The 24,331-nt window shown below is 39.5% G+C and overlaps 1 protein-coding gene across 2 annotated transcripts; it reads left to right on the top strand.

The window, feature by feature from the left end:
* Nucleotides 1-1,800: 1,800 nt before the first annotated feature.
* Nucleotides 1,801-23,618, top strand: nr1d2 (nuclear receptor subfamily 1 group D member 2). 2 transcript variants are annotated; one of them, NM_001374767.1, is given in 8 exon segments: nucleotides 1,801-2,164; nucleotides 7,869-8,177; nucleotides 9,321-9,409; nucleotides 10,226-10,370; nucleotides 10,799-11,442; nucleotides 13,665-13,850; nucleotides 15,343-15,553; nucleotides 18,409-18,645. In NM_001374767.1, coding segments are annotated over 8 exon segments (1,797 nt in total). In that variant the 5' UTR covers nucleotides 1,801-2,148; the 3' UTR covers nucleotides 18,606-18,645.
* Nucleotides 23,619-24,331: the final 713 nt, after the last annotated feature.

Genomic DNA, 24,331 nt, shown 5'->3' on the forward strand with positions numbered 1-24,331 from the left:
CACTAGAACTCTGATGCACTTCATCACTATACTACACTTGTTCCCAACAACGTCAAGCCCCTCCTTGTCCATTTCCACAAAACAATGTCTTATAATCATACCCCCAACTGTCCCACTTTCTATAGCGCATCCCGCTGTCCCGGATAGTTCCCTGAATGTGCCGCATTTTCGCAATAGATTACGGAAATGCGGGACATTCATAGAAGGATCCGCGACAGCAGGATGAGAGGTCTTAAGCTGAGCGCTCCGACTCCTTGGGCTACTTCTCTTCTTATGTGGCTCCTTCTCCGGCGGTCCCTGGCCCTTTTATAAGGTTGCGCCCGTGCGTAATGACGTCACACGTACACACAGGGCGCAACCTTATAAAAGGGCCTGGGACCGCCGGAGAAGGAGCCACATAAGAAGAGAAGTAGCCCAAGGAATCGGAGCGCGTATGGGGGGCACTGTGTATGGGGGCTCTGTGTATGGGGGGCTCTGTGTATTGGGGGGCTCTGTGTATGGGGGGGCACTGTGTATGGGGGGGCTCTGTGTATTGGGGGCACTGTGTATGGGGGGCTCTGTGTATGGGGGGGCTCTGTGTATGGGGGCACTGTGTATGGGGGCTCTGTGTTTGGGGGGCTTTGTGTATTTGGGGCACTGTGTATGGGGGGCACTGTGTATGGGGGGGCTCTGTGTATGGGGGGCACTGTGTTTGGGGGGCTCTGTGTATGGGGGCACTGTGTATGAGGGGTACTGTCTATGGGGGCCTGGGGGGCACTGTGTATGGGTGGTACTGTCTCCCCTGTGTGGGGGGGCAAAACTGGTAGATAGTTATAACTCACTTATATTTATTATAACATTTGTCCTCCCTGTGTGTAATTCTGTATATTGTAAGATTGTACAGCGCTGCGTACCCTTGTTGCGCTTTATAAATAAAGTTATACATACATACATAACTGACTGCCTTCTCTCTATATTTGTATTTATATGTAGGAGTTGCTATTTTGTTTTCCTTAAGTAGTACAGTATGAGGTTATAGCACATTTGCATCTGGTCCTGCCATTTCAACTATATAAAAGTAGTATTTTTAGAAAAAAATGGGGTGTGTTAATTGGGGCGTGGTCACAAAAGTGGGCGTGGTCAAACAAAAATTGCGCGCTGCGCACGCCAAATCTTTTTGTCCCTCTTTTTGTTTTTCAAATGTTGGGAGGTATGCTTATATATACTTGCATCTGCCCTGAGGTAAATCGGAGGAGCACAGTGGAACTAATAAAACTGGCGAACCTTTTCCTGTACTGGAACCTAACACTGTTTATTAAGACAATTATGAAAAACAAGCGCGCCTATGGAGGCACCCGTCTCTATGGGAGCATATGGGTGCTCGGCCAGCTCTGGTAGGCGTGTCTCTATGGGAGCATATGGGTGCTCGGCCAGCTCTGGTAGGCGTGTCTCTATGGGAGATATGGGTGCTCGGCCAGCTCTGGTGGGCGTGTCTCTATGGGAGATATGGGTGCTCGGCCAGCTCTGGTAGGCGTGTCTCTATGGGAGATATGGGTGCTCGGCCAGCTCTGGTGGGCGTGTCTCTATGGGAGATATGGGTGCTCGGCCAGCTCTGGTGGGCGTGTCTCTATGGGAGATATGGGTGCTCGGCCAGCTCTGGTGGGCGTGTCTCTATGGGAGATATGGGTGCTCGGCCAGCTCTGGTGGGCGGAGTTGCTAACGGCACAGGGAAATAAGCAGCCATGCTAATTGGTGGGCAGGGCCGCCCCTGCTGAAGGCTGTCACAGAGAAGAGCAAAAATAGTTCCAGCACAAACAGGAACCTGGGAGAGGCGGAAACTGCTGGGCTAAGGGGAGCAGTAGCAAAGCTGTCCTGTGAGCAGCCAGCCTGCACTAAAGCTGTACATGCAATACAGTGTAACGGGGAGCTCTGGAGTGTATGGACACCAGGGGCTATACTGCTTTCTACCCAGGAGCCAGGGGGAGAGAGACTGCCCAGGACACCCAATCTTCTTCCTCAATATGAATCTAAAGGCAGCATGAGAAGCTGAGTCTGAGAGGAAGAGAAGGAGGAATAGGGGGGAGTGAGGAGCCCCATCTTGGCAACACTCGCTGCTCCATTATCCTACAGCACTCCCCCCCAAATCCTATCAATAGAACAAGGGTCAGCATGGAGAACAACACAGGTAAGTGGGGCTGAATAGTGTAAGATGTATATATATATATGTTACACACTGTATGATGTACTATAAGGATCTGACCGAAAGCATTATTATAGTGTTACCATGTACCCCAAGCCAATACAGAGTAGTAACCATTTATTTAAAGGATCTGCAATCTTGTACATGTACTGGCTTAACTGGGGCACACACCTCTCTACTGTGGTCTGTGTATTCTTCTATAGTCTCAGTGAATAAGGATGAAATTGTATTTTCTCTCATATGTAAGCTGAGGTAACATTTATGTATTTATGTATGTGGAGCTACAGTTTGTATGTTACTCTACTATTATTATCTATAGTAGTATCTATCTGCTATTTATGAGAAGGTGGCATTGGTCTTAAAAATGAAATAAACTTGCTGTATATGATTTAATGGGCACATTGTGAAAGCAAGGAGCATTACTGGGGTTGCCTCTGTTATAACCGGGTTCATTTCTGAGCCTAGTGACCCGGGTAAGGTGTGGCGGTAGCGCTGTAAGTGGGTTACAGGGAGGAGGGAATGGCTGCTGTCTGTATTCTTGGCTTTCTGTACTAGCGCTGCTGTCATCTCTGCGGCTCACATGGACTGGCCGGCCTAGCCATGTGCAGCTGGTGTTTACGTTCTGCTTGTGGGCGCATTTCATTGGCTGCCTGGCGGAGTGACGTAGCGATTACATAATGCCAGAGGCTTCCAAGCGGCGCCACACGTGACACTCCCTTTAGGGGCCGCTGTTTTTGTGACCTACTTTCTCACAACACGTGGCTGCCAGTCTTCTAACTCCTTGGCCAATCAGCGGCGACTACGGGTTGTGAGAGTCCCCGCCCCCTGCGGCGTTTGAGGAAATGGAAGCGCTAGCTGATTGGCTGTCGCCTTGTCCCAGGCCAGGTGCCGGGGAGACAGACATGTGGGTTGGAGGAGGGGCACACGTGTGTGAGAGAAATGTAGGTTGGAAGTGTAGCCTGAGTCAGATAGGGGAGCCTCATGTTTGCCTGTGAGACTTCGCTAGTGGCTGAGTAATTTGTACCAAGAGGTTATTTACAGAAGGCTTCATTTAAATAGATTTGTAGGCTAGTAGTGTAGCTGGTTTGACAGAAATAGTTTTTGGGCGATACTAGGAAGTGTGGACTTTATTTTGTGTAAAAATAAGTTTTGCTTTGCCTACATGGGAAGTTTGGTTGAATATGACCTATTTGTTCAGATTGGTTCAGTGAAACCTAATCTGGCAGTTTGGATGAGTATAATATAGCTGGGAAGATTTTTTTAGTGTAATGTAGCCTGGCAGTTTGATTGTATACAGCAGGGCTGCCCAGCTGGCGGCCTGTGCCGCCCCCCCTCTGTGTGGCCCCCCACTTGTCTGTCTGTTCTGACTGCTTACATTTGTGTAAGCTTTAAATGGTATCAGTAATGATATTAACTGCCCCCCTGCATTGTTCACACCTCAGATTCAGGCTGTAAACCCCATAATTGTTCACACTTCAGTCAGACTGTGGGAGCAGTGCCAGCATTGTGTCATTATGTACTGCCTGCCCTATGCTGCCTGTGTCTATGGCACACAGGCAGCATAGGGCAGGTAGAGTATGGCACACACAGGCAGAATATGGCACACACAGGCAGTGTAGGGCAGACAGTATGTCACAAATAGGCAGGGTAGGGCAGGCAGAGTATGGAAACACAGGCAGCATAGGGCAGGCAGAGTATGCCACACACAGGCAGCATAGGGCAGGCACAGTGTGACACACACAGGCAGCATAGGGCAGGAAGAGTATGGAACACACAGGCAGTGTAGGGCAGACACAGTATGTCACAAATAGGCAGGGTAGGGCAGGCAGAGTATGGAAACACAGGCAGCATAGGGCAGGCAGAGTATGCCACACACAGGCAGCATAGGGCAGGCACAGTGTGACACACAGGCAGCATAGGGCAGGAAGAGTATGGAACACACAGGCAGTGTAGGGCAGACACAGTATGTCACAAATAGGCAGGGTAGGGCAGGCAGAGTATGGCACACACAGGCAGCATAGGGCAGACAAAGTATGGCACACACATTCAGCATAGGGCAGACACAGTATGGCACACATAGGCAGAGAGAGTATGGCACACACAGGCAGGATAAGGCAGACACAGGCAGTACTCTGCCTGCCCAAGTTGCCTGTGTGTGCCTTTAACATTTTTAAAATTAGGCTGATTTATAAACATAAGTGTTAATTACACCAGAGCAGTTATCCATGACAGCTAAACAGATTTTTGCTTTCTTGTTCTAACCTGTAAGCTGCTCAAAGCCAATTGCTAGTTAGTTTTTATTGGCAACTGCACTTTATGTATGCAAATTATGTATGGTTGCTCTGATCATACATTTTGGGGACTCTGTACTTTTAGTTGCACAATAGACTCACAGATGCATTTTCTTAGGGGATAGTAAGGTGTTGATAAATTATGTGGCACCAGTCGAAAGCTTTAAAAGGGAAGGAAAGGCTAAGTCACTTGGGGGTGCTAAAATGTTAAGCACCCCCAAGTGACTTGAATCGCTTACCTCGTACCCCGGGCTGGTGCCCCTGTTAGGAGAAAACCGCACCAGCCCCGGGTACCTGGAGCGATGCGCTTCCTCCTTCCTGCTCCGTTCATCCTTGACTGTGAGTCAGGCGCATGCGCAGTAGAGTGAAAAGCCGACTTCTCTGTTAAAGTTTGGCTTTTCACTCTAATGTGCATGCGTGCGCGGCGAAGGAGGAAAGGCTGCAGGTACCCCGGGCTGGTGCTGTTCTCTCCGTACAGGGGCACCAGCCCAGCGTAAAATGTAAGCGATTCAAATCACTTGGGGGTGCCTAACATTTTGGCACCCCCAAGTGACTTTGCTTTTCCTTCTCCTTTAACTATCACAGAATGTGTAGGAATGTTTCTGTAATAATTAATGTAAGTATTTGGTGATACCTTAAAAGCAAAATAGCTGGGTTAAGTCACTTCCTATGTTGTCAAAGTCACAATTTGCCTGAAAACTAATTAAAGGAGAACTAAAGCTCAACAAACAACTACTTTAGGCAAATTACACTGTTGTGTTTTGGACCTCTGTAGCAGTCAGAGGCTCCTGTTGCTCCCTATCTCCTTATCTGCTTATTCACAGCGCATACTCTGGGCTGCTGTAAGTTACCTAAGCTTAAAGAGGGGTGCACAATATACAGTATATACAATATAACATTCACAATACAGTTCTGATTAGTAATACTTTCAGATTAATTTTACGCTGTATTATAGAGTTTGAAACCACTATCCTTAATAAAGGATGTCTGGTTTACTTTCCTTTTTGCATTTTTTTGTCCAATAAGGGGCACTCCTTTAACAAAATTGAGTACCTGGGAGTCAGTTAAAAGTTGTGCAAATCCCAAGAGTCCAATACTTTTTTGTATGATCAATATATATATATACTGTTTGGGTAGGTAGAAGAACAAAATTCTGTATAGGAGTAGTCCTTTATTTGTCTTGTCATTCAGATGTGCAAGTTATCGAGCAACAGAGGATGCTGACTGCAACAGGGCCATGTTCTGAGATGTGCTCTTGTGCACCTTGGTGCTCTTCCTGTTATTTTACAGGATCAGTGACCTTCTCCATGTTGTAGCTCCCATCATCCCAAACTTTTGTCAGGTGATCCCTGTGGTGTCCTATAAAAAGGGCAACCATTCCGGAGTTTTAACCTGGAAAAAAAGTTGCATGAAAAACTTTGCATGAAGTTGCATGAAAAACCCTGTGAAAAATGAATGATGAAACAGTAAAACTCGTATGAATCAGATGAAACAGTAGGATTGGGCAGACCGGGTACCTGACAAGTTGGCCAGTTTCTATATATTTCAGTCTTTGTGGGGGCATGTGTAGTAGCTTTTTGGCACAAAAATGTATTGATATCCTTAATAGAATCTTTTTTATTCAATATATTGGTAGACAAGTGGCTTCTTCTTAGGAGCTTGCTGTACACCATGACCAGTTGTTTTTAAATGTTTGTAGGTTTCTGGGGTTGAAAACATCAGCCGACTTTTATTTGTGTATTAAATCACTAAAAACAACAAGATGCTGAGAGTTCTGAACACTTTGCATTTGTTTTGCAATTTACACTGATCGTTTCCATTTTTTTAATTAGCAGTTTTAAGTAATGGGAGTGTCATGTTTTGCCAAAGCAGCTTTGGGATCTTACACAGAGCATGTGTCTGGTCTCCAGAGGGGTAAATGGCTACCTTACACAGTTCACTCTCCATTCTTGTTTAGAATTTTAGATTGTTAAATGCTGAGCTACTGTAGCAAAGCATGATATTAGCACTTGAAAAAAATACAAAAAATAGAAAATTCATGTGAATAACAAAAGTGCTCAGAAGAGCTCTCTGAACAAATTTGTATGTCTTTTGTGGGGAGGGGTAGGCTAGATACTCTTAAAATGGAACAGTGGAAGTGGAAAAACTTGCCGATAACTGATAGTTATGTAAATACCAGCAACATTATGGTTTCAAAGCTCTTTATTTTTGTACTGATAGCTTTTTGTTTGTGAACCTAGGACACACTTGACGTTAAGTTAATTCACAGTGCATTTCTTTTGCTGAGACACTTATATAAAGCAGTAAGATTGCTACAGCTGTGCAGAAAACACGTGTTGACACCCATTTGATCCTATTTGAAAGGGACACAGGGATATGCTTAATGAACCATGTGTTTTTTGCTTTTGGGAGGGGGGGCTTGCGAGGGGAATTATATAACAGCCAATCTCAAGTAAGTTAGCCAAAGAGGAAACCATATACTAGTGTTATTGTAAGAGCTCAAACAAAAAGAACATGATTAAATAACAACATACTAGTCTAAAGGTTGAGACGACCAAAATCATTCTGAGATTATAATAGGAAATTACAAACTCGTCTGTCCTACTCTCAGATTTGTCAAAATATGAGATATTTTATTAGATTTAGCAACTGTTTAAAGAAATATGCATTTGTGTTACATGAGTAAATAACTGAGTATAAAGAAAATAAATATTACCTTTTAAAGAATAACCTTTTCGGGGTTGCCATATATAAAGCTGGCCACATGGGCTAGATTCAGATTCTGTAATATGGGTATAGACATTTTATAATATAAAAAGATAGATAGTAATAGGTAGATGATAGATGTCTTTGTTCTGCCCCAGTAGCTCCGATATTGTTTTCTGCTGATTCATTGCACATGTTCTGTGCTGCTGTCAATTACTGAGCTTAGGGAATGAGGCACAATATACCGTATATATATTTAATATGTCATAATATAAGGCTGATTAGTAATTAACACAGATAATTACTACATGACAACTCTGAAACCAGGACAAGAATCAGCCCTGTATCATCAACTTAAATGACAGGCTAGCCACATTTTCTGCTTAATAATTTTTGACGGCCCCCAAGCTTACCTTTTCAACAGCTGCACAGAGCACACCGAGCATGTGCAGTGTCACTGACACTTCTAACAGAATCCAAGATGGTGAGCACCTATGACAGCTTTGAAGACCTGGATCATAGCTGTTATAGAGATGCCGAACTTTTAGGCTGGTGCAGTAAGTTCAGTATATAAAATATGGATTTCTAGCCATATTCATTTTTAGGGGTTAATTCTTCTCTAAGCTGTAGAAGGCCATTTGTGTAAATTAAGCCTTCACCATTACCAACGTTGTCTGATATTTCATTTCCAGGTAGCGTCATTACTTACATCAGCTCCTCAAGTTCAGCCTCCAGCCCTTCCTCCTGCCACAGTGACAGCTCAAACAGCAGCTTTCAGTCTTCCTCCTCTCTGCCCTCTTCACCAAGTAGCTCTTCATCTGAGGGTAGTGGTGGTGGGAGCAGTGGAAATGGCAGTGACAGAAAAACCTCCCTTTCCAATGAAGGTGTGGCCTGCGGACACAGGGATTCCAAGAGAAACCAGCAAGTGGACACATTGTGCATAAAGACCACCTATACAAGTGCAGCAGTTTTGACCAAAGGGCATGGAACATGTCCATCTAGTATGTAAACCTGTCTCATTGTTTCTGTTTTATTGGATGACACTCTGTTATTTAAACCATGCATTGTCAAACATAGGCACTAGAAGTGACAGCCTAACAACATTTGGTCAGATAAAAACTTCTCTAGTGCTCCTGCAAAGGAATCCAGGAAAGCATGTTAACTGCAAACCTAAAGCAGATAAAGAAGTGATATCCTTCTTGTAACAGTCCAAGGAGGTTGTGCATTTCTTAAGATCCTATTCATTGGTATTCATTCCCCCACACTTAAAGCCATGTTACCACACTGAAAGCTTAAGGCCAATGGCACAAGAGACCAATCCAAGTTGCACACACCTTGCTGTAAGTGCATTAACAGGCACCTCATTGCCACATTGCTTGTTGCCTGGAAACATGTGGCAAAGCAAAGCATATAGGGGCATGCAAAACTGTGAAGTCTTCCCAGAGTCTTCATAATCATACATCGATTTTATCACAAGTAGCACTAGACTAAAACATCTTTGCTGTTTTTGCATGACTGTCCTTTCCTCCACCATGCTTTACTTTTCATTACTTAGCCTGGATAAAGAGCTACTACTACAATGGTATTTTAGTAATTACATTATAGGTGTTTTAGTGTTTTTTTTATATTTTATTTTTGTGTTGACATGCCAGAGTGGTGTAAATAAGAAATACTAATGATTCCTTGGTAAAAGTTATTAAAAAGATAAATAAATAAAAGCTCTAGTAAAACAGCATGAAAGAGCTGCTAGTTTTGTTGTGAGGATCACAATAATTGTAATCATTTCAGCAAAAAAAAATTAATAATTGCTATTGATGGCTGTATATCATTTCCATATTGCTTGAATTTATATGCTTATAGTATAATGCTGTGCCGGATAAATATCAGCAAAAACATGCACAAACTAACTATGTTCCAAGTCAGGGTTAGTGTCAAATAATGTAAATGTACTAAAAGGCCAGTAACACTAGGTAATGAGCATTTAACCATTATGTTTATTTTTCCTGGATTCTCGGGAGTTTGACACAATTTACTAATAGTATGAGGAAATTTTTATTTGCCAACTTCTTCTGATATTCTTTGTAATGAAAGATCAACTGACAGCATCAGTGTAATAAACATATGTTTTGCTTTTTTGCTTTCAGAAATCAGTGGTATGGTCCTTCTGTGCAAAGTATGTGGAGATGTGGCATCTGGCTTCCACTATGGGGTGCATGCATGTGAAGGCTGTAAGGTAATTCAGTTCAATTCTTTACTTAGCGCTGTCAACTAATACCTATATTTCTCAGTCAGAAACAAAATAATGTAGTTGTATTGAACCTTAATTACAGACTTCGTTTCTGGAATGAGGTTCCATATTCCATTGATATAACCTTGTTGGCTAGTAGTAATTACTATGAAACAATAAAAGGGGAAATAACGCGAAGCAGCAACCTTGGGATTAAGTTGAAGGACCCAGTTTATATCCTTTAGGGAACCTTTGGTCTTCCTTTTTGTGCTTATTTTAAAGTGGAAGTTCACATTTTCAATTAACTTATGATATAGATAGACCCCAGTCTTAGCAACATATCCAGTCTAAGCAACTATTCATTTGGTCTTTATTTTTTACTTTGTGTGAATGTTTTGTGTTTTTACCTTCCTATTTTCCACCTTTTTGGCCTGGATATAAAAATGCTGTCAATCCAAAAAAATATTCACCTATGTCTTCAATTTTTGTTATTTTTCATTTTGTTTTTCTAGCAGTCCAGATTCTAAGCCTGAAAGCTTCAAAGAAAAAGGGTGAATTATTTTAGAATTATAATGTAGCGTTCAGCGTTACTGTCTACTGTTTTAACCTTGGATCCCTAGATGTTGCTGGACTCCAAGAATTAAAAATAACAAGAGTAAAAGCATACTAAGTTAATTTTTAACCATGCCAAGCTTGAGGTGGGTGATATCAGGCTGATGGCCTAACAATCTGATCACAACAAGGGTAATGTAGGCCAGCATAATTTTGATTCATTGAAAGTTGCTTTTTATTGTTTCAACAAATGTGCTCCTTTCTTTTAAGGGTTTCTTTCGTAGAAGTATTCAACAAAATATTCAATATAAAAAGTGCCTCAAGAATGAGAGCTGCTCCATCATCAGGATTAACAGAAACCGGTGCCAGCAATGCCGCTTCAAAAAGTGTTTGTCTGTTGGGATGTCAAGAGATGGTAAATTTCTGTCAGAAATGTTGGCAATTTGTGGTACAGGTTGCGAGGGTTCCTCCAATGGTCCAGTTTATCAGCCAACCGCTGACCATATAACATCAATATAAGAAGGGCTGAACTGAATAGTATCTGTCATAGATTGGTAGAACAGCCCCATAGGCATGTGTTAAATATAGTGTTCATTCTGTCACTCGTGAGTGATGCAATGATTTGCATTCATATTGTACCATTGTGTACATTCTTTACACTAATGATGAATGCAGTGTACATGCAATATCTTCTGAATCATAAGATTAATACATCTTAAAAAATTTAGAGTTTTTATATGTTTGCTAAAGGTTTGAAATTATTTTGCCAGCAGCAGAATCACTTTAGTTCGATAGACTAGTGTTGTCTATAATATATCTCACAGATGTGTTTTACACCAACAGCTGTTCGCTTTGGCCGAATCCCAAAGCGTGAAAAGCAAAGAATGTTGATAGAGATGCAGACCGTCATGAAGACTATGATGAGCAACCAATTTAGTGGCTCATCTCTTCAGGAAACGCTGCCAGACTACCAAGCACCTTCATCACTACAGCTACCACATACTGCATTAGAGAAAATGGCATCCAAAACTCAACATTATTCAGAAAACAAAGCACTTACTCCTCCTTTACCTCCTTCTCTTCCTCATCCTCCGCCAGTCATGTCAATGGACATTAGCAAAGAAGATGTCATTGGCACAGTGACAGGGGCTCATAGGGAGACATTTATGTATAACCAGGTGCCTGTGGAATTTCCATCTGAAGCAGGGCGACAGCAGGAGGAAATACATTCTAATGTTACACATCGTAACAATGACCACATGAGAAACGGGATCATTGCTGCTCATTGTCCCGTTAATAAAAGCAAACAGTATTTAAATGAGGCCGATAATGACAGGAACTTTATGCACTACCCAAATGGGCCTGTCAATTGCTTTTCCAATGGGCAAAACATTTCCAGTGGTTGGGGGTGCATCAGTGAAAAAATGCTTGATGTCTCCCATGTCAATAGCGTGAACCTTTGCAACAGAGGAAGGAGGATGCATCTGGTAAAAGTTATTTACTTTTGTAGTAGATTATATTTTTATCAGTGCTTATTTTTACTTATTATTGTTTTCCTAGAACAGATTTTATTCTATTTGTTTTTTCAGTTCATGTTTTTAGAGCTATTGCAGATATAAAGACTTTTTCAGTTGTTTCTATTCTTTTTCTTTTAAAGCTTATTGTTTCTCTCTATGGTGTTTCAGTCTGGTAGCTCAGTTGTACAGTGCTAGCAATTATTTTATCAGTTATAACAGCTACCTTGAAAGAAACTCAGGGGTTATTCTCAGAATGGCCAAATATAAGAAATGTCTGCTCTTCTGAAACTGGATACTAGGAAATTGACTTTCCTGCTAGCAATCACTTCAGCTAGAAGAGTAGGGGAAATTCAAGTGCTTCTAGCATCAGACAGTGTTCTAATCCTTAAGGACAATCGTGTAATTTTAAAAAATCAAGACAATTTTCTTACCAAGGCTGTGTCTGAGTTCCATATGATTCAGGATATTGTCTTGCCAGAAAGAAAAGTTTTGTGGCATAAGCTGGATATAGTCTGGTGCCTGAAGTTTTATGTCTAGAGAATTGCATATATAAAGAAAGACCAGTATATCCTGATTATTCCTTCAGGACCAAAAGTTGGAAATCGAGCATCTACATCTACTGTGGCTATGTGGATCAAACCTTGTATCTCAGAAGCATACAAGGCAAGTGCAGAGCAAGTCCCAGCTAATCTTAAGGATCAGCCACTGTTGTGGCTCATTGGGCCTTCTGAGCCCAAGTTAGTGGAGGTCATATAGGAGAACTAAGCACTAGCCCATACACAGACCTCCCTTCAAGCGCCCTCCCCTTAACATCTGTTCTATTCAAACTTTTACCTGTGTGCTGACCTGCCATAAATCTGCTGAGTTGTACAGCGGAGTTCAAAGGTATCATATATATTATAGAAAGGTGTTGCATTAGCACTACCATGTGGTGTCCTTTACTGCTTAATAAGGTCCTGTTAGTGCCCACTGCCATGTGAAGGACCACGAAAGGGGAAAACTACCTGTGATTTTTTTTTTCCTGGACTGAAACTTGGCAGCAGACAAGACCTCCCGGCCCAGTCAAAAATAAGAAAATGGTGCAGGGGAAGGGAGGTTTTTATTCGTTTGGATGTCATTTCCTGTCTTTCACACGATGAGCGGGTTAACTCGTTAGTGCCCACTGGCATGTTCCAGTCCAGGAAAAGAAAATCATGGCAAGTATGATAGGACTTTTCACTTTATCATCAAATTGAATCTCACCCATAAGTTTTCATGTGAAAGCCATTAAGTACAATATTTGGATGAAATGAAATCTGGCCCAATGTATCGAATAAGATCAGTTTCCAGAGTGATGACCCAAATTCACATGAGAAGGTGAAAATTAAACTTTAAGAAATTTACTGAAAAAGTCTTTATATCTGTTGTATTATCTTAAAACAACTGAACTGAAAAAAGCATTTGAACAATGAACCACCCCTTTAATCAAAGTCACATATTAGAACTATGTCCAGTGATACAGGTGTATGTCATGTCCAGCCTGGAGTACTCACCACTGCAGAAATGTGCCTCAAAATTCATTTTCCCAGGGATCTCTTGCATTAAACATTTTATTTACTGCACATGCACTGGTCCTGGACTGGTACAGTGGGTCATGGAGCAGTACTGTACTGCTTAGGTACTAAGGTATGGTATCGCCGTGGTTAGTAATTAGATCAATCTGACTTTCCATGTTCCTTAGCTCTGAATATTGAAAGAAGTTTGTCTGAGTTGTCCTGCTCACATTCAAACTTTGTAAAGAGAAGGTACCATATTTAGTTTAGACCCTCAGACTTATAAAATGCTTGAATTCTTGGAAAAGCAGTCTAGGAAAAAAATGTTATTTTGTGCCCAAGGATTACATTTTTCTCTTTACCTTGCATCTTTGTCTTTTTCTTGCATCATTCCCTTTACACTTGCTTATTATTGCGGCCCAGATTGTTCCGGGTTATAAAATTGTCTGTTACTAACTGTAAAAACATTTCAGGGGTCTCTAAAATATATCACATAAAACAGGCTGTATATAAATATTGTATTTTTATTTACTGGGCAACATGTTTTTACTCATATGTTTGTAAGTATATAGTATGAGCAAGGGGTTATGATATTGGCTTACTTTTTTAATATTGCTGACTAAATACAGCTCCTTACCAAGTGTTACTGTTAATTGACAGGTATGCCCAATGAGTATGACTCCGTTTATGGACCCCAATAAATCAGGAACCCAGATCTGGGAGGAGTTTTCCATGAGTTTCACTCCTGCAGTAAAAGAGGTGGTTGATTTTGCAAAGGGCATTCCAGGATTTAAAGACCTATCACAGCATGACCAGGTCAACTTGCTGAAGGCTGGAACATTTGAGGTGGGAAGCAATTCAACTGTTAAACTGCTTCTAATAAATTCAGATAGAGTCCTTTTTGTTTTCTCTGTATCCAAATAAATTACATAATTGCACAAACAGTACTGGCCTTTAAAAAAAAAAAAAAAAAAGGCGCCATTTTGTAAAGATAATGCCATGAAAAATATGCCATGTCAGTTCATGAGACCTCGTTGCTAAGTATTTGTGATATTTTCCTTGCTTTCACATAATTATGTTAGCAGATCATTTCATATATGAGAGGAGAGCCTGTTGAAATGAAGTAGTGTTAATACAATTACAAGCTTATAAATCTGTGTATATGTTTTTGGACTCATCTGAAGAAGAAAATTTTACTTTATGATCTGAAGATGAGTCATCATGGGTGGTGCACCAATGGGCCGCATTTGTATTTATTTACGCATTTAACAGGTTGAAGACATTTCACCAGTCATCCAACTGGCTTACTCAATTCTGAATTGGTAAAGCCAGTTGGATGACTAGAAATGTCTTTAAGAAACAAAGTCCAGTTTGTTTGACTTATTACTACAGATATACCATGACCTGGATAAATAAGAATCTTCACAAACGCTCTTCTGGTGTAGTTTGAAAACTGAGTGCTCTTCAGGTAAAAAAGCAACTGAGTGTAGTAAACTAAAACCAGTTGAAGCTTGATAGATACATTTGCTACCAAAAGAATTAATCAGGTCTTCTTTTCCTTAGGGAATAATTTATTTCTTTTTGTGTTTTGCTGCAATTTGTATAAATCAAAGCAAGTTTTTTTAAATAAAATTGCAAACAAAATAATCTTGTAATGATCAAACCCAGGGTGCATGCAGGTTTAATAAATCACTGGCAAAAAGTGCATATTTGACTTTTTTCAGCATAATGCAAAAATGAATAAATCAACCCCTTAGCGTGTTATTTCTTATTACCAAAATTCACATTTGTTTTTTAAGTGATGGCTGTGGTTTCTGATGGCAGTTCTGACCTCCTGACTCCAGCCACTTACTTTTATGGGCTAATTTATCAGTTTTTGAGTTTGTGAATTCAAGTTTGTTTTTCTCAATTGAATTGACTTGCATATGCAAAAGTCAATTATTTATTAATAAGGAAAGCTTGTTCGAATAATAAACTCAAATATGTTGAATTTTTTGAGTTTACTAGCTCTAAAAACGATAAAAATGTGATTTTGAGAATATGGCTTAACTTTGCTTATGACAACTCCCATTGACTTTTAGATGGTGAAATTTTACATTAGAGTTTTTGGGTTTTTTGCACTTCATAAATACCCGGCAGTCTAATTTTCGAATCATAACTCGAATTCAAGCAAAAAGGAACTCGGATCAAGAAAATAAACAAACTTGACAATTGATAAATCACCCCTTAAGGTCTGCTGCATAACTTCATATATTTTCTTTAACAGTAATCAAACATTTTGTTTTTATTACTCTTACTTGAAAAATATATGTTATCTTCTATTTTTTTTTTTTACCAGGTACTGATGGTACGATTTGCGTCATTGTTTGACGCAAAGGAGCGTACTGTCACCTTTCTTAGTGGGAAGAAGTACAGTGTCGATGAGTTACGCTTAATGGGAGCTGGGGATCTCCTGAACTCTGTCTTTGAATTTAGCGAGAAACTCAGTGCTCTGCAACTTAGTGAGGAGGAAATGAGTTTGTTCACAGCAGTTGTCCTGGTGTCTGCTGGTAAGATAAGTCAGTTAATATCTGTGTTCTACCAAAATGTGTCTTTTTAAAACATTGATTGAAAAAACATTTGCTGAAGATGTTTGTTCATTGTTTCATTTTTATAATTGTTCTTTTAGGGCACCAAATGGAAGTGATTTCTTATCTTTAAGATAAAATTACTCATACTTACATACAATTTATGGCCACATTACCTAAGGTTAAGGTTAGTGCCGCATGCCCTACGCTTGAAAAATCTGCTAGTTGTGGCTGCACCTGGAGCCTTTGCATGGGCCTGGGTGCAGCCACACTAAGTGAAATTTGTTAGCATATGCAAGAAGATTTTTTAAGTGTAGGGGCAGATTATTGGCCTGTGTTTCTGAAGCAACAAGTTTACCTGTGCAGAGCAGCAGTACATTATGTTGCAAGTACTTTATAACATTTTCATTTTTTGATGTTACTGTTTCTTTAAGTCACCTACGAGCAGGAATATTTTAGCCCAATTTTTAGGCTTCTCCTGACATGTCAGTAGAAGCTAACTAAGCATATGTTTCATTGTATGACCAAGTAAGGTACTTAAAAGTGGTTGCATATTTACTTTAGTATCAACAGCAGACTTTGTGATCTTTAAACTGAAACATTGTAAAGGGGATATCAACCTTTTGCAAAGTCCTGGCAAAACTTGGGTGTTGCATACTCTGTGCACTGCAATATCACAGACAAAAGCAGCCAAACAAAATTGTCTGCATGCTTCCTTTCTGTCAAGAAGGGGTGCTGCATTCAAATGTCCGGTGCTCAGAAATGTTATTTTCAGCAATTTAGTCCAGCTTTGGCTGCCATTCAGGAAAAAGGAAGAAGGCACAGCAGAAAAGAACAATGAAGAAAAGAGGTTGATGCTTTCAGAAAGCTCAACCTTTATGGCAATATGCTGCTTGTAAGAGCATTTATTCTCCATAAGGTTTTACTACAGTATCTGGTTTATACTCCTGTTTACTCACTCACTTTATTTCTTGAGTTAAACAAGACAAAGAGAAAATAAAGCTGCTTCTTAAAAGGTCAAAAATTAGATCACAAATAGATTACAATGAAACTGCCTAATCAGTACTTTCCTCCTATATATTCATATAGATTTTTCTCCAATAACAAGGTTTCTTGATATATGATGTTACTATTTACAATTGTGACAACAAGGTACACTTAATATAAATTAGACGTTAAGGTCTTTCAGTTCCCATCACCACTGACCCCACATTTTATCAAATTTTAAGTTCTTCATCTATGTACAGGTATTGGATCTATTATCCCAAATGCTTGAGTGCTGGGGTTTTCCAGCTAATGGGAGTTATTCTAGTTTGGATCATCGTACCTAAAGTCTACTAAAATGTCATTAAAATGATTAAATAAGGCAAAGAGAATTGTTTAGCCATTAGCATAGAGCTTAGTTACAGTCAAGTAAAAGGCTCTGTTTCACTAAGACAGCTCTACCTATCAGTGCAGATGCTGTGGGGTTACGTATTCACATCCAGAGACAGGACAGAAGAATCAAAATAAACAGCTGCTCCATTATTACTACAGAGAAAGGGAAAATCATTTTAAAAATTTCTTAAAATGGACTGGATGGGAGATGGCCATCCCAATAACGGGTTAATGAACAAAAAACATTTAATTTCTGTATGGGTGGCAATAATGAGTTCCCTTAGACATCTTAGAAGGTGTTGGCATCTTACACATGTGTAGGTAACTGTTGTTAAATGACAACAAACTTAATGGAGGAGGAACGGTTCAATCACTGGGGGGGCGGTGCCAAATGTTAGGTAATCTTCAGTGATTGTAATCACTTACCTAAGTTCTGTCCAGCTTATTATATGTTGTGGGCCAGTTATCTTTCACACCGCATGCTGGAGGGCAGGATTAAATGAAAATGATGTCACATATTGAAGATATTGGAGGGCCACATCCAGTCCAAGGACCTCCAGTCTGACAGCCCTGATTTACCTGATGCCCTGCAACGGTGCTCCTTTTATCAGAAAACTGCACTGGTTCCAGGGTACAAGTGAACGTGCATTTGCAGTGGAGTGAAAAGCTGAACTTTAACAAAAAAGCCGGCTTTTTCACTCTTCTGCGCATATGTTAGCCCCAGGATTTATAGAAAGAAGACGGTAAGAAGAGGATTGTTTATTCAAAACATCATATTAAAAAATCTACATACAGGCCCCATGGTGGTCCACCTTAAGCAGCATGGTCTTTTACCAGAATAATATGTGTGAATGAAATATAGAAGATAAAGCAGAGCATGTAGGGATTTACAAATACCATATTTCAAATATTGTATTTTAATTTTACTGTATGTTATGTAACTCACAGTATTTGTATGTGCTTGTGCTTGTGCAGTTTATACTATAAAAATCCTCCATTAGTTACATTTGAAATTCATAGAACAAATTATAGTTATGGAAGAAGTTATTTAACATTCTTGTCAGCTTGCAAAACAGTTTATAGAGGCACAAACACACTTTAGTGATATCAAATGGACACATTTAGGCAATGTTGTTAAACTAAGGTTTTCAGAGCTCTACCTCTTCAGCTGCCTTCATTTGGGTTGCCGACTTTTCTTTAAATAGCCAAAGACAGAAACAGTGGGATGCGGTGATGGGGTTAAAAATCACACATGTTGAAAAGGATCATCTGTTCGATTTGAATATGATGTATTTTGTTTTAAGGTGGACTGGCACTTAATGAAATATCATTTTAGATTCTAATCTAATAAATAGCTGTATGGGAAAATGTTAACTAGTAAACTGATAAAGGTGACTAAAACAGAAAACATTGTTTCTGCTGCCAGAGATTTAAACTCTACATTTTGCTCTTTACTTTAGATCGATCTGGTATTGAAAATGTAAATTCGGTTGAAGCACTACAGGAAACGTTGCTCCGTGCACTAAGGACTTTAATCATGAGGAACCACCAGAATGAAGCTTCTACCTTTACCAAGCTCCTCCTGAAGTTACCTGATCTGCGCTCTCTCAATAACATGCACTCTGAAGAACTTCTGGCCTTTAAAATTCACCCGTAGGCCTCTTAATGATTGTTTCACCATCTCTTTATGTGATGTGATAGAATATTGTTAGATTTAGGCCAAAAACAGGTGGAGGTAAGGCACCCTTTCAAGTGACAAACACTTTTGGTGTTTTATTTAAAAGCACACTGAGCTTGTGTAACAGGTGTCCACAACCGGTCTGGCAATGCCAATGAAAGGTGTTTTCCCTTCTAGTCCTCACACTGACTGCATTCATTTATGGTTGCCCACATGGCAAAATGCCATTCATTACCCACCACCTCCCTTTTCAATTATATAGGATTGTAACATCCCACAGGTTTCAAGAAAATATTTTCACACCACTGAAGAACTGTGCTAGTGGTTTTAATAGGAACTTTATGATGTGAAAACGGTAATGGAATAAAGGTATGAATTTGTTCTTGCACCAAAAAAAAACAAGCCGCTAGCAGTAGAACTGCTGTTAGCGCCGCCAGTAGAGAGTGAATACGATGTACTGTACTGCAGGGTTTTTATACAAACTCTCTTAATCTTCTATTTGACTTCTCAGAGTAATATATAGTTTTGTTGTGAAACTCTATCATATTTCTGAATGCTTTACCAGATTATGATCATATGTGCCTCTACTGAATCTGTATACTCTTCTGCCGCAGATACCTGGCACCTGTGAGTAATTCTTTTTCTAAATATATTTATGTACATAAAATTATAAATATATCATCTTTTACCAGTGTGTCCTGAAAATGTAAATATACATAGTTTAACAGATAAATATATATATATTGGCTTCCTCACACTATTTTAACCTGTGAGGGAAGTTGCTACACAAAGCTTGGCTTGAAGAAATCCAAGGTTTATAAAGTGTACAAACGATCCAGATCTATTGATACATTTACTAACTTTATTTTTTTAAATGTTAAAAACTGTTCATGCTGCAGCATTTTATTACACTGAGGTCTCCGGATACCACTGGGAAGTGCAACGCATCAGTATGCAACCTACATAGTTGCACCTGTAGGGTCAAAATAGTGGCAGCGGAGAAGATAACAGCAATAATGATTCCAAGCAAATATCCAGATCCTTCATTGTATTGTTTTCAAAGCTAAATTCATGGCTTTTTATTGGCTTTGGAATATTCTGCAGAAAAGCCAAATATTCCTGAAACTGGAGTTTCAGTTTGGACTATTAGGACTCTTGCTTTCTGTTTTATCCTGAGAAGTAGAAAGAAAAAAAACAGATCGGTTATGGTGACTGTACCACTTCTGTGTATTCTTTCATGTCTGGTGACTGTTCCCATGGTCTCTTGCCTATAGGCATGCTTTGTGACATGTGTTTTAATGTTGTCTTACAATGCACAAACACGCCATACACAATTCTACTGTCCCATGCTAAACATGAAAAAAATGGGTAATTTTCCTCATATGGTTTTAAAACATAACTGTTGCTATTCTTATTCAATCCGATAAGCTGCAGTGGATGTTTAATAACTCTGTTTGAATAGTAGGCATTATTATTTTTTCTTACAGCTGTTACTATATTTAAGCACTTATTTATGCATTCCACAGCCTATCTTTATTTTCCCAGCTGCAACTCTCATGCTGTGAGTCACTGACAGATTTCACTGCTCTAATTGGTTGATTGCAGCACAAGGCAGCAATATGCAGTGCACTACTGACACACAACATGGCTGAGTTATCTGCAGGAGTTTGGTTAAGGAAGCATACTAATATGTCATTTATATAAAAATCCAAGAAAAAAAAAAAAGAAAACTGTTTATATCTATGACACTTTCCCTTTAAAGTCTTTGTTGTTGAAATTTTTTTTGCAGGCTTTTGCCACTTCTTTACATAGATCTGGATAAAGCATAATTCTCCCTGTTACTTTGTGTTAAGTAGGAATATTCCTACTTTGGGTGGATTTGTGCAAATAACCTTGCTGTGAACTGGCTGTTAGGTAGATGCTGTTTCTTCTTGGATGAGTTAATAGTGTCCATAGAACTATAGACTTCACAGGGATGGAATGGGCATTGTAAGTCAGTAGATGCTGGCAGCCCTGGGTTACATACATGTAATGTTAATGTCAGCAGTTTGGCATCAGTGCACTGGGGAGGTTAGGGGGGCAGTGTTTTAAAGATGGAGTAAAGTTAAAAAAAGTATATAAAATTGCCCGGAGTGCTCTTCTGAGCATTTTTGCAATGTACAGTAATGATTCTCTTTAGTTTCATGATATTTGTAGTTAACCCTGCTTTTTTTGCTTTTTTTTTTACTTTACTTTTAAGCCGTTATTCATTGTGGCACTTATCTTTGTGTGCTTATTGTAAAGTGTAATAGAACATAAATGCTGCTTTGATGTTGAATCTAAAGTATTCCATTACAGACAACTGACTGGGGCATGTTTGAGTTTTCACTTCAAATTAACTTCTGTTTGTTTTCATGTAATTAGTTCTCATGTGACGGCTGTATTCCTAGATGACATTTATTTGGCTCCTCTGTTCACAGTGTTCATAGAGAATTTTTTCTACAATTTATAAATGTAACATTTTAAACCTTCACACAACAATCCTACCAATTTCCGTTTATTTTTAAAATTCTGTGATAATAAGCAAATAAACAGTCCAGGGAACCTTAAGAAATCCAGCAATATCAGTACAAACAGACACAAATGGCTTGAGTGAAATACTAATGACAAATTAGTGACAGACTGCAACTTGCTAATGATATTTACTGGTTATTTTTCTGCAGCCAATACAGAATGCAGTTGACTGTACTTCTTCATAAATACATTAGTCCAGGAAGGACACCAATTATAATGGAGCTGAATGTAATTCCAGACTTTTCTGCAGACAAAGCTGAGAGGCTTGATTTCCCATTAGTGGAGATTTTTACTCCAGGAAACCATAGGGTTTAGTGTATACAGGCCTACCCTGAAGCGTTCGTGTCCATTTGTACCTGATTCTCCTGCATTGATTAAGGGCCTTCCACCAGAAACACAAGTCCTAAGGTTGTTCAGATGTAATAGTTTGTGATCTTGTTTTCTACCATGTTTTTCTAACCTTTTGTGGTTCTAGCTGTGTGCATACTGTTCTAAGTGTCACATACCTGATATTACTGAGAATGGTGCTAACATTTTGTCTATCATGTATCTTGAGAAGCTGGTTCAAGAGTGAAGAGCGTCATTGAGAGTTGGATAAAAGCTCTCCCATTTCCTGCGGCACCTGTCCAGCTGGAGTGTTCTCAGACTCTGATCAAGAGACCCCTTAGAATAAGATTGTAGAGTTATACCAGTTTCGCTGTTGCCACCCAGAACCCCCAATTGCCTACAGCACGCTTCATTCTTGTTTCTACCACCGGCCCTTGTGAGCTGTATAAATGTGATATTTGCTGCACAATGTTGCTTGTGTTGTAATGTTGGTGTTCTACATATTCAGTTGTGTGTGTTGGAAATCCCAAGGGCTCCAGATATTTTACCAAAAATATTTGTAAAATATAAAAAAAGAAACTCTGCGGAAGCAGCAAAACGTTGGACTGGAGCTTAGTGCTTTTCACTTTAAAATGTTCATTTTTGTGACAGTTTTTCTGTTATTATATCTGGTAAAATCTGCCATACAAGCAAGTATTGATAGCTGAAAGCAAAATTACTATATTTGCATGTATCAGACTATCACTACAAAGTACTGTATCGGTCCACAAGAAAATCAAGTTGTTTGTAGCTGGTGATATGATTGTTCTTGGCTTATTATGTACAAAAATCTCAACATCAAAAGTAGTGATCCCTGAGTGGCTCTAGGGAATCTTGAGAACATTTAGGGCTAGATGTATGATTTTGCCTTTGGGCTCCAGTAATAATAAAAGAAACTCTGTGAGTTAAGGGAACTCACGTGGGGCTTCAGGCAAAAATATCTTGTTAGTTGGGTGTTTTTCTGAGTGGGCTTCTTAAAGAAATAAAAATGCAAAGTTCAAAAGCCCATTTGGGGCAGAAACACTGCGAGTTCCTTAACACGTGTCCCTTTAATTGCTCTATTTGAAAGGCAAGAGAAATCATAAATCTGCCCATTAGACTCTTCTTCAGCCCATCTGTGATTTTAGTTATGGCCCTTATTTGGCCACCTTCCTACAATAGAGTGCATGCTCTTTGGCGCAGGGTGCTAGCCTGCTGGTATGTCGGCACGTGTAGCTGCACAACTGTGAAAGTGCATACATGAGCAGTGAAATGATACGATGAATAATATAATAGCAAAACCTGGGCATTAACTTGTTATTTAGCTCAAACATTTAAGATTTTTCTTCATGTGCTACTGCATATATGATATTTTATAATTGATAGGATGCGATAATGAAATTCATGTTTTGTTTTCACATGTAGCTTTGCAAATTCAGTGCAAATGTCTAACTGTTGCACTGCCAGAAAGGAGCTTGCGAAACAGTGAGGAGCAACCGATTGTTGGTTCCTGCTAAAGAGCTGAGACCAATCCATGCAGTATTTAATGTACTTTGTAGTGTCAATTTTAGAAATATCAAATTCCAAGCTGCATTTCCGGAACTGAACGATGTACTGTAACGTAGTTATATGACCACTGTTGCCTGCAAAAACTCAAAAAAAAAAAAAAAACTCAATAAAGACTTGGTTTAGGCTGTATAATCCCCAGCTGCTGGCAGGGAGCCTCTGCAGAGCCCTCCAGTAACCGAGGAGATCACTTGTCTGCTCTTATTTTCTTTTAACTATTTCTGAATGTATGCACCTATGATTTCACTAGTATGGGTACTTTTGTCAAGCTAGGGTGAATGGATTTGTCAAATTCTCTCATGTATTTTCAAGTGTACGGTTAATAATATGCATCTAATCGGGAATGGATGAATGAATGAGCCAGTATATGGTGAATGTTACAACTAGAAAGAATTGCTACAGATGGAAAGTATGATTATGGCTATGTTTGTAAGTGTAACACACTGTTAGCTACTCAATGGCAAAAGGAACACAACATATTTCAATGTTATGTGTTAATACCTTTTAAATAAACAGCGTTACACAATATGTTTCCTGAATCTTTATTCATAGTTACATAGTTACATAGGGTTGAAAAAAGACCAGTGTCCATCAAGTTCAACCCATCCAAGTAAATCCAGCACACTTAACCCACACCTACCAATCTATACACTCACATACATACACTATATATACAACCACTAGTACTAACTGTAGATATTAGTATCACAATAGCCTTGGATATTCTGATTGATCAAGAACTCATCCAGGCCCCTCTTAAAGGAACAGTAATACCAAAAAATGAAAGTGTATAAAAGTAACTAAAATATAATGTGCTGCTGCCCTGCACTTGTAAAAGTTGTGTGTTTACTTCAGAAAGTCTACTATAGTTTATATATAAACCCTGCTGTGTAGCCATGGAGGCAGCCATTCAAAGGAGAAAAGGCACATAGCAGATAACAGATAAAACACCATTGTATTCTACAGAACTTATCTGTTATCTGCTATGTAACCTGTGCCTTTTCTCCTTTTTCCCAGCTTGAATGGCTGCCCCCGGGGCTACACAGCAGCTTATTATATAAATTATAGTAGTGTTACTGTAGCAAACACACCAGTTTTACCAGTGCAGGGCAACAGTGTATTATATTTTTATTACTTTAAAGCTCTTTCATTTTTTGGTGTTACTGTTCCTTTAAAGGCATTAACAGAATCTGCCATTACCACATCACTAGGAAGGGCATTCCCCAACCTCACTGCCCTCA

The sequence above is a fragment of the Xenopus tropicalis genome, chromosome 6 (assembly GCF_000004195.4).
Source record: "Xenopus tropicalis strain Nigerian chromosome 6, UCB_Xtro_10.0, whole genome shotgun sequence".
Classification (NCBI taxonomy): domain Eukaryota; kingdom Metazoa; phylum Chordata; class Amphibia; order Anura; family Pipidae; genus Xenopus; species Xenopus tropicalis.